This window comes from Mastomys coucha, unplaced genomic scaffold (assembly GCF_008632895.1).
Source record: "Mastomys coucha isolate ucsf_1 unplaced genomic scaffold, UCSF_Mcou_1 pScaffold13, whole genome shotgun sequence".
Lineage (NCBI taxonomy): Eukaryota > Metazoa > Chordata > Mammalia > Rodentia > Muridae > Mastomys > Mastomys coucha.
In genome coordinates, this window is record NW_022196895.1 from 30,641,797 (window position 1) to 30,653,270 (window position 11,474).

Genomic DNA, 11,474 nt, shown 5'->3' on the forward strand with positions numbered 1-11,474 from the left:
ATTTTGTTACTTATAGTCAAAAGACTATTGAAAAAGATACTGGGTTCCTTTTCTTGTATGACTTATCCAGGGTCCCTTGGGATCTGAGCTACAGAGTCAATGTTCTGTTTTCTGTCCTGGAGCTCAGATCTTGAAAAGAAGTCCTAAGGCAGCTTCAGCCAGAATCTGGGCACAATTAATAGGAGAATCACCTGCAAAACCTCACTACTGTTCCAGGGCAAAGAACAGAATTCACGGCGGCCTACAGATGTCTTTCCCAGAGGCAACGATAACAACGGCTATCATTTATTCAGTGCCCATCCTGAATGAGGCACTGTGCTCTAATAATTTCTAACTTTTAAAACTGCTGGGGAGATAGATCAATCGGTGAAGTGCTCGGTGCACAAGCATAAGGAACTGGATTCAGATTCTCAGAATCAACAATAATAATAATAATAATAATAATAATAATAATAATAATAATAATAAAGCTAGGTTTGACAGCATCCAGCCATGGGTGGAGGAGGAGCATCCCTAAAGCTTGCTGGCCAGCTAGTCTTGATAAACCACTGAGCTCTACATTCCATAAGAGACCCTATCTCAGAAATAAGACAGAAGCCAGGCATGGTAGCATGAATCTTTTATCATGGTACTCTGGAGGTCTGAAGGCAGGGCAAATGGATCTCTGTAAGTTCAAGGCCAGCCAGGGCTACACAGGACAACCATGTCTCAAAACAAAACAAAACCAGACAACCAGACAACAAACAAACAAACACAGAAGTCTGCTGTCCCATGACTGTCACTTGGCACTCAGCACTCAGACCTGCTGCCGGGAGCCTAACACATCGTGCCACACAGAAACTAGTCATCTCAGCTAGCCATGATACCATTAAGAGCTTCAGCACAGCCACTTTGCCTCCACCTGATCTTGGCTCTGGGTTGTGGGCTGGGAGAGTGTCTGGTTGTTTACCAGAAATTTGGACCTTCTTCAGAGAAAAGCACAGATGACCTATTAGTCTAATTCAAGCACTTAGCAAGGAATGACTGTACCATTCACACCCTCAGGCCCAGGCTAATGGAGCCAAGGCAAATGGAGAGGCCTTGACTACTCAGAAATCTCCCTGGGAGGAGAGAAAGAAGGAAGGCAGAGAGACCCTCCGCCCCGACTGAGGTTTGCAGGGAGGCAGCTTGGCTGAGCATTTCCTGGGCTGGGCAGGCTATGAGGATACAGGAATGTGCTGGGCTTGCCTCTTCCTCCACCACTCTGCCATTGTGGTGTGTGTGTGTGTGTGTGTGAGTGTGTGTGTGTGTGTGTGTGTGTGTGTGAGTGTGTGTGTGTGTGTGAGTGTGTGTACGAGTGCGTGTGCATGTGCGTGTGCGTGTGTGTGCGCGCGAGTGCATGTGCGTGTGCATGTGCGTGCATGCGTGTGTGTGTGTGTGCGTGCGAGTGTGTGTGTGCATGTGCATGTGAGTGTGTGTGTGCGCGAGCGAGTGCGTGTGCATGTGCGTGCGTGTGTGTGTGAGTGTGAGTATGTGTGCGAGTGTGTGTGCATGTGCATGTGAGTGTGTGTGTGTGTGTGTGTGTGTGTGTGTACAGGAACATGCATGTCTACTCAGAAGATAACATACAGGAGTTGGTTCTCAAATTCTACCACCCAGGGATCAAACTCAGGTCCTCAGGCTTGATGATGAGTCCTTTACTCCTTGAGTCATCTGCTCTTCAGAGAACTGGGGTTTGGTTTCCCCAAATGGAGGCTCACATCTGCTTAAAACTCAAACCGGGTGGTGGTGGTGGTGCACGCCTTTAATCCCAGCACTTGGGAAGCAGAGGCAGGTACATTTCTGTGTTCGAGGCCAGCCTGGTCTACAGAGTGAGTTCCAGGCCAGCCAGGGCTATACAGAGAAACCTTGTCTCGAAAAACCAAATAAATAAATAAATAAATAAATAAATAAATAAATAAAATAATTTTAAAAACTACCTCAAATTCTGGGAATCCGACCTCTTCAACCTCAGTAGTGCCAGGCATGCATGTGATGCATACAGAGGCAAAGCACTCAGACATATAAAATAAAATACTTTTAAGTAGAAACAAATGAACAAACAGCAACAAAAACAATGGCTGGGATTTGCCTCAGTGCTAGCGTACTTACCTAGCATGGGAGAGGCTCTAGGCTCAATCTTCAGCAACACACACACACACACACACACACACTTAATATCAGAGATAAATGGGAAGTGTTCTGGTTTGAGTCTGATTTGTGTCCACGGAAAGTTTTGTTGGCGTTTAATCCCCAATGTGAGGTATTCAGAAAGTAGAGGCCAGGCATGGTGATGCACACCTGTCCCAGGATTCGAAAGGCAGAGGCAGGAGGATCTCTATGAATTTGAAGCTAGCCTGGTGTATTCAATGAGTTCCAGGACAGCTAGATCTGCATAGTGAGACTCTGTCTCACCCCCTGTACTCAAAAGAAAGTGGAAACAATCCAGCATTGGTATTTAGAGGTGGGGCCTTTGAAAGGTGATTAGGTAAAATCAATAAGAGGGTGCCCCCATGATTGATTACTGGTGACAGGGGAGAGACAGAGGGAGAGAGAGACAGAGAGAGACAGAGACAGAGAGAGACAGAGAGAGAGGGGGAAACACCAAGCATCGTGATCAGCACCTGTAATCCTACCACACACGGGAACCGGAGGCTGAGGCAGGAGGATTGTTAGTTCTTCATTCCCAGTCTATGCTACATAGCGAGCTTCAGACCAGCCTGGGTGACAGTGTGAGATTTTGTCTCAAACAAAATAAAACAAAAACCGCTGTACATAGCGATGCACATCAATAATCCCAGCACTTGGGAGGTGGAGGCAGGAGGATCAGGGTTTCAAGGTCATTCTCAGGTATATAATGAGTTTAAGGCCTCCTGGGCTATGTGAGACACTGTCTTAGATGTTTTTCTACTGCTGAGATGAGACTTCATGACTAAGGCAACTTATAGGAGAAAGAGTTTCTTGGAGATTTGTTTACAGTTTCAGAGAGTGAGTCTGTGATCACCTTGGCAGGAAGCATGGCCGCAGCAGGCAGGGGGCGCTGGAGCACTAGCTGAGAGCCTACATCTGATCTGCAAGTAGGAGGAAGGGAGTGGGCTATTGAAAGCTCAACCCCCTCCCCCCAGGGACACGTCTCCTAATCCTTCTTGAACAGTTCCACCAACTGGGGACGGAGCATTCAAATATATGAGCCTATAGGACCATTCTCATTTAAACCACGATCAATCTTGCCTCAAAAACAAACCAAGCCTGGCATGGTAGTATATGCTTGGTCCCAGCACTCAGGAAGCAGAGGCAGGGGGATCTCTGAGTTCAAGGCCAGCTTTGTCTAGAGATTGAGTTCTAGGACAGTCAAGAATACAGAGAACACTGTGTCAAAACAAACAAATAAACAAAACAAAACAAAAAAATAAAATAAACAAACAACAAAACAAAAAACTATATGAATTTATGGGGGGACATTTCAGAGATTAAGCACATGCATGCTAGTATGGCTGTAGACTTTGGGAGGGGCACTTCCCATTTAAACCACAACTCATTTAAACCATTTTCAGTGGGCCTGAAAGGTTGGCTCAGCAGTTAAGGCCACTTGTTGCTCTTGTAGAGGACCTGGGTTTGGTTCCCAGTACCCATATGGTAGTTATAACCATCTGTAATTCCTGTTCCAGGTTCATATATATATATGAACTGCACACTGTTGTTTAGGGTTGGTATTATAATTTTTTTGCGGCACTCATCACACTGCACACTGTTGCTTTTCCTTGACTGTCTTCTCTGTGTGCGTACTCTTGTGTATGAGACGTTTGAGACTTGCTACCTCAGAACCTCTTCCATCCTGCACAGTATCCTACGGAGACCGGACTGATTTGATGCCCTTTGGAAGAGTGAATGAATGAACGAGCAAACTCACGTCCCCGTAAATATATTCTTCCAATTACTCTGTATGGGCAGATAATTTCTTTACTCCACTGGGATTAAATTCCCTGAGAGCAAGGAACAACCTCTGCATTCTCCTGGGCGTATTATGATCTAGAACAGATCAGTAACACCACAGCCCAGTGACTGTTGTGGTTGGCTAGTACACACGCCCACTCCACATCCCACCTCCAGCAGCCGCTGCCATTCCAGCAGTATCCCAGAGTCACCAGGAGCCAGGATAGACACCGTCTTTTATTCACACTATTTCTCCAGCTCTGTCAAGAGAGACTGAGAGATTTGCCTGAAGTCACACAGCAGTTAGCAGTAGGGTTGCTGGGTCTCTCCCTCCTACTGTCAGTGCCCTTGTATCTGTGACATACCACTAATTCTGTAAAAACTTACCATTTAAGAAAACTGGGAAAGGTCAAAGTCTTAGTCAAAATGTTTAATCATGACCCAAGAGACTAGGGGACTTGGGGACAGTAATAGGAGTTAAGTAAGACCCAAAGACTTTAACTCTTCATGTCTAAATGTTCAGGATTGCCTGGCAAGAAGTCAAGACAGCAGGTTTTCATCTTCCATTCAGAGGGATGTGGGGGCTGGAACACCAGCCTTTCTCACAAAGGGACCATTTTTCTTAGCTGCCTCAGAACCCTCAGCCTGACTTCCTGGAGAAGGCAACAGGGAATGACTGATTTGTCAGCCCCTGGGGGGTCCTGGGAAACAGGAAGAAGCGCTGGAGGTGAGATGCTAATCACCACCAGAATATACAGCCAAACTGGAATGACAAAGTCCTAAGGAGGAGCAGCCTGAGCCAGAAGCAGGGGCAAGGGAGGTTTGAAAACTAGCCACTCAGGATCTAAAGGGTCACAGCCCTTGCTTCTTCTAAGACCTCATCTGGAGTGGACAGGACATGCGATGATGGGATGCCTGGTTGATTCCGGGTTGCCATGTAGCATGCTGCATCTTCTTCCAGAGGTTGGCATTTTCTCTCCCATCACAGGCTACAAGTCAGTCTGGGTGTGGTGGAGAGAATGAAGGACCCTGAGGAAGCCCAGCTACCACAGGGTCTGCAGCGGAATCAAAGTAAGGATGAAGAAAGAAAGAATGGATAGCCTGGGCTGTGGCCTCGGAGCAGGGTTGCTGTTCTGTAGAAGAAATGAAATAGTGTCAGCTCAGAGGACATCCCTTCATCATGGAAGCCTAAGGGAACAGCCATGATTGTCCCCTTCCCGTGACATGTGCTTTAGAGATCTCTAGTATTCACGGCAGTTCTCGTACCTTGTTCCTGTGTATGCTTGGTTTGTGTTCTCTCCAAGCAGTGCAGTAAAAGCTTGAGGTATGTGACAGGGGAAGTCCTACCTGCTGCTGCACCACTGGAAAAGTAGATTCCGCCCAGTCCTGGGACAAGAGTTGTCTGTGGAAGTTCATCTTAGCTGTAATGGCCTCCACTAAGTAGAGGAGAAAAAGAAAAAGATTGGAATGATGTGCCAGGACATTTCTCAGACTCCCAAGGCAAGAAGGGGGAATGCCAAGGGTCCTGGGGTACAGTAAGAGTGGGATCGTGACTCCTTCTGCTTTCTACTTCGAGCTGAGCAAGTAGCGGGGAAGTCACTCTGGGAGGCGGAGAAGTGGCAGAAAGGAGAAAGGTTCAAATTGGAGGGATGGAGGGCCCAGAGGAGGGATGCTTGACTGAAGAAATGGACAGGGCCCATGTGGACCACTTAGCTGGCTATTCCTCTCTCTCTGCCAATAGATGACCTAGCAACAAGGTCTGGGTACAAGGAGAGCATACGCACTGAGGCAGGGGTTCTGGGAGAAGGACCTCTCCAGCTGTTCACACTCGTTCTGCTGGTTGCCACTGCCTCGGCAGGTGCAGCTTAAGGCAACAGTAGTGTTGACCTTGCTGATGAAGTTTGGGGTCATGGCAGTCCCTGTTGGGAGAAGGGAGGGGCCATCAAGGACTAGACAAAGTCAAACTCCAGCCTCCATCTTCTTCGGCCTATCTCAGGACTATCCCATCCTCCAGAGCTGACCGGCCTATTGACTCTCGACACACATGCCCCAGCCTCACCAATTAGCCCCAGGTATGCCCGCAGACATCTGGACTGTTCAGTTGCACAAGTCCCAAGGATGTTCATAGGATGACAGTGGGTCTGGAAGTCCATCAAGCGTGATCTGGAAGAAAGGAGGTTTCCAGGGTCCCCACTGAGCATCTGGACTTCAGCAAGTCCTTCAGCTGGCCACGCCCTTCATGCCAGCTCCTCCTCTGACTTCAGCTACTACATCCCAGTTCAGTTAGCACTGCTGCCACCCCACAGCCCATCACGATGACTGTGAACTCCACAATTCCTAGTTACATGATTGCAAACAGATTTTTTTTTTTTTTTTTTTTAAGTCTCCCTGGCCATAAAACAGAGAAGACCACAGCACAACTGGACTGACTTTCAGGAGGATGAGCATCAAGATTGCACATATTGCAGGGCGGTGGTGGTGCACGATTTTAATCCCAGCACTTGGGAGGCAGAGGCAGGTGGATCTCTGAGTTCAAGGCCAGCCTGGTCTACAGAGCGAGTTCCAGGACAGCCAGAGCTACACAGAGAAACCCTGTCTCAAAAAACAAAAACAAACAAACAAAAAACCAAACAAACAAAAAAAAACCAGATTGCACATATGGCATTCAGCAGAGTGCCTGGCCCACATTAAGCGTTTAGCGAATGCCAGATATTGTGATCATTGACATTCGTCCTATATTAGGTAAGCTGGTTTCTCTTCCTGTTGCTGCAATAAAATGCCCTGACAAAGCAATCTAGGGGAGAAAGGATTTACTTTACCTCATAACTCCAGGTTACAATCCAGCCTAACAAGGACCCAGGGTAGCAGAAACTGTGCCTAACAGAAGTTGGCCATATCCATCATGAAGAGGAGGGAGAGGGCGAACCCAAGCATGCTTGGACTTTAGCTCACTCTCATTTTTTACAGTCCCAGGACCCCAAGCCTAGGAAACACTCACAATGGTGGGTCCTCCCATTACTGGAATTAAGTGCAATCCCTGGGGCTGAAGAGATGGCTCAGCAGCTAAGAGCATTGGCTGCTTTTCTAGAGGACAGGGATTCTTAGCACCACATGGTGGCTCACAACCATCTGTAACCCCAGTCCCAGAGGATCAAATGCCCTTTTATGGCTCCCAGGATACCAAACATGTAGATGGCATACATACATACATGCAGTCAGATAACTTAGAAATCTGACTACAGCCAAATCTGGTGGTGCACACACCTTTAATCCCACCCAGAAGCAGACAAATGTCTCTGAGTTTGAAGTTAGGCTGGTCTACATAAGAAGTTCCAGATCAGCAAGCCTCCACAGAAAGATCCTATTTCAATAAAAAGAATAGGAAAAGGAAAGAAAGAAAGCAGCGCCTCTACCCATAAACCCGCCTGGATACACTGTTTCACTTCTTCCTTCTCCGGTTCACTCTTCTGTGAACCGAGGATGATACAAAACTGTCTTACAGTTACAGGTAACTGTCTTACAGGTTTCCTGTGAGGCTTAGACAAGTAAATACTAAGTATTTAATGCAGCATCAAGTCCTTAAGAAATGGCTGAACCTTTAATCCCAGCACTTGGGAGGCAGAGGCAGGCAGATTTCTGAGTTCAAGGCCAGCCTGGTCTACAGAGTGAGTTCTAGGACAGCCAGGGCTACACAGAGAAACCCTGTCTCAAAAAAAAAAACAAAACAAAAAAGAAATGGCTGGAAATGCTAGTGTTGTTATTGGGAGCTCTGAATATAAGCTTTAAAACAAAGATTCATTGATTTTTATGTGTATGGGTGTTTCCCTGCCTATATGTATGTGCACCATGTGTGTGTCCTGTGCCCATGGAGGCCAGAATATGGAGTTGGATCCCCTGGAACTGGTACAGACGATTGGGAGCCATCATATGGGAACTGAATTCAGGTCCTCTGCCACAGCCTCAGGTCTCTCTACATGTGAACATCTCTCTAGCACCTAACCTGGGACTTAAGTGACATCTGTCTTTGAAACATCTCATTCTGCCTCTGTACTTATGAGGTGACATACACACCCTATGTAAAAACCTCAAGACACGAATGTGCCTACTTTTGTTGTCTGGATTGAAAACTGTCTGGCAGGAAATGCTCTCCAGATTTCAGTGACAGAATGTTGAATGATGTTTTAGCATATATATTTTTGGATTTTTATTAGCATATATCAATCATTTATTTTATGGTTGTGAGTGCAGCAGATCACTCCCATTACAGATGGTTGTGAGCCACCATGTGGTTGCGGGGAACTGACGGCTCTTAACCTCTGAGCCATCTCTCCAGCCCCCTACAATGAAGTTCTTACTAAGCAGCACATTTACTGAGCACTTGGTCTTCTGCAAGTGGCAAGCACTCTGAGCAATGTAACTCTCTGACCAGAATCTGACCAGCAGTGGGCTTTGTGGTGACCTTCCCATTATACCTCTAATTTTCGTCTTTTGAGGCAGTCTTGCTGTTTTCAGGATGGTCTTAAATTGCCCCCTGCCTCAAGCTTCTAAGGTTCTATCTGGTTTTCTGCAAAAACTAGGATGACAAACCGATCCTGTGGGATTCTGGTCAGAGAGTTACATTGTTCAGCATGGGCCCGCAGAGGTATCTCCTCCCACATCGCCATACCTGGCTCTATCAAACACATCCATGGCTCTTTTTCTTTTTCTATAAAACACAGTGGGGATGAGAACACCGATTTCTGGAGTTCTACCCACCTTACCCCTTCTTGAGACAGAGTCTTGTTTCTGTGGCTGCCTGCTTCTGGCTGTCCCCAAAGGTTTTGAGGATTCTCCCAGCTCTGCCTCCAGACCTAGGACTACTGGGGCTACAGAAGCTAACCACTGCATCCCAAGGTCTCCTAGCAAGAGGTAGAGGCAGGCAGAAGTCTGAGTGTGAGGCTAGCCTGGGCTACCTAGTGAGTTCCAGGACAGCCGGGCCTATGCTGTCTTACAAATAACAAGGAAAAACAACAAAATGAAAAAGGAAGGAAGAGAGAAAATAAAGAGTTTCTGGAGCCAGTGAGATAAAGTCAGTTATCACCAAGAAGCCTGAAGACCTAGTTCCCTCCCTCTGTCCACAGCCTACTTAGTGGAAGAAGTGAGTTGACCTTTGACCTTCACACATGCACTCTGACCCTTGAGGTTGCAGGACTACCCCACCTCCTTCACCCCACTAGAGAATGAATGAATAAATGCAGAGGGTTTTGTTGTCATTGTTGTTGTTGTTGTTTTAGCTAGGGTCTCATATTGTGGCCCTGGCCCCTGGCTGGCCTGGAACATACTAAGTTTACCAAGCCTTTAGAAGGTAGGGGAAAGAGGATCAAAAGAGTTCAGGACTATGTGAGATCTTGTCTAAAACCAGAAAATAAAGTGAAATAAGATAGTGTCATGGCCAGAAGTGGTTGGGCATCTTTATAATCCCCCCAACTCAGGGAATTGAGGGGGAAGCTTAGGCCACATAATGTCGTGGACAGCCTGTGCTACAAGGAAGGAAAGGCAGGAGGGTGGGTTTCACAAAATATCTTAGGAGAAACAGCCCCGTGGGAAGTCAGATCCAGCCTTTGCAGGGGACAGTCACACCCAGAAACAGAGGCATGCCACATCCCTGCCCATCTTGCCCACCCTCGCAGGGCACCTGCACAGAGGGTCCGCACGGCAGAAGCTCCGCAGATCCAGGCAGTTGGGGGCCACAGAAGGGAGGGCGCAACTGGGGGCGATGGTGTTGCGCCGCCGGTCCCCACAGCCCGCATCTTCGGGTGCGCAGGGACACAGCAGCACACCCTGAGCGTGGGACTCTGCTGCCTTCTCAAAAAAGGAACGCAGCTGGGCTAGGCAGAGGTGGCGCTGGCAGCGGATCCCTGAGCATGCCTCCCCGTAGGCCTTGCGCAGGCGGTCACACTTGTCGTTAAGGGTACACAGCATAGCGAATTTGAGGCAGAGGTCCGAGTCTGTGGGGAGAGTAGCACCAGTCACCAAGCAGAGTCTCACTAGGAAACCCAGCAAAGCCCTAATGTAACAAGAAGTTGAGGTGGCAGAAAGGAAGGACGGTCCTGGATTAAGTCACTCCTACTTAACACGTCTCTCACAAATTCTAAATTCTATCTGGTTCCTTGTCTGTCTTCATCTTGTTTGGTAAAATCATCATCATCATCACCACCACTACCACCATCATCCCATCATTATCCTCGCTGCTGCTGCTGCTACTGCTGCGCCATCACCATCACCATCAGCACCATGCACATCTAACACTCACTCATTTATCTGGCATGAAAGCAGCTGACAGCTCAAAAAACAAAACAAAACAAAACAAAAAAACAAAAACGGGTTCCTGGATCCTATGCAGCGAGACCTGATGGTGGGAATCACAAATCAGAACCTCTGCAACACTCAAGAGAACTTCTGGACTGCTAAAAAAAAAAAAGCTGTGTATGACCAAATTCTACTTTCTACTTTCTATTCTATTCAGGGTTTTATTTGTTTGATTGTTTTTGCTTGCTTGGTTGGTTTTCTTGGGGGGGGAGGGTTTCCTTCTTTTTTTTTAAATTGTATTTGTGTGTTGTATGTGAGTGTATGTGTGTGAGTGGTGTGTGTGTGTGTGTGTGTGTGTGTGTGTGTGTGTGTATGCGCGCGCGTGTGATGCTATGAAGCAGGTGTGGAAGTTGGAGGATAACCTGAGTGAGTCCGTTCTCGTCCTCTGCTATATGGGCCCCAGGTGGTCAGGCTTGGCAGCAAGCACCTCACCCTCTGAGCCATCTCATTTGTCCACCATTTGTGGAGACAGGGACTCATGTCCGCCCAGAGTGACCTTGAACTTCTGACCCTCCTCCCACTCTAGCCCACCCCCGGGTGCTGAGGTCACAGATGTGTTGAGCAGCCATGCCCCGTTTATTGTACCTAGGGTTAGGTTTCTTGCCCACCTTTCATTTACTGACTCACACGAAAATTCTCCCCTATTCTGAAACTTCAGAAACTAGAGTGGTATTTTTATGTGTCAGGTTGTAAGGCGAGGCCTCGTACACACTATGCACACACCACTGAGCTATACCCCCTCGCTTCTGATGTTAGCTCTATTGACAGAATATTCCGACAACCAACCAACCCAGAATATTCCAGCACCTGTGATTTTAACAGGTAATTTACTGATTCCTCCTAATGGGTTCACTGTGTATACATTTATGGGTTTTCTCTCAAAATGCCAATTCCAATATATGTAATTGGCAATACTATAAAACTCAATACAAATTCTAATTCTTAAGCTGATGCTGGCATGTAATCCAGCACTCAGAGGCATGGGCAGGTGAATCTCTGTGATTCACCTGACGTGCATAGTGAGTTCCAGGCCAGTCAGGGCTATATAGTGAGATTTTGATTTAAAAAAAATATATAGGGCTGGCGGGATGGCTCAGCAGGTAAGAGCACTACTGCTCTTCCAAAAGTCCTGAGTTCGGATCCCAGCAACCACATAGTGGCTCACAACCATCCGT

The 11,474-nt window shown here is 47.2% G+C and overlaps 1 protein-coding gene across 1 annotated transcript in view; it reads right to left on the reverse strand.

Annotated features, from left to right (window-relative positions):
* Positions 1-4,169: 4,169 nt before the first annotated feature.
* The window catches only part of Gfra3 (GDNF family receptor alpha 3), a 30,975-nt gene continuing 23,670 nt past the window's right edge, over positions 4,170-11,474 (reverse strand). The window contains exons 4-8 of the mRNA XM_031366281.1: positions 9,626-9,938; positions 6,011-6,114; positions 5,736-5,870; positions 5,299-5,387; positions 4,170-5,084 (exon numbers count right to left, since the gene is read on the reverse strand). Of these exons, the coding sequence (XP_031222141.1) occupies positions 4,995-5,084; positions 5,299-5,387; positions 5,736-5,870; positions 6,011-6,114; positions 9,626-9,938 (731 nt within the window). The 3' untranslated portion in view covers positions 4,170-4,994. The remainder of the gene's footprint in view (positions 5,085-5,298; positions 5,388-5,735; positions 5,871-6,010; positions 6,115-9,625; positions 9,939-11,474) is intronic.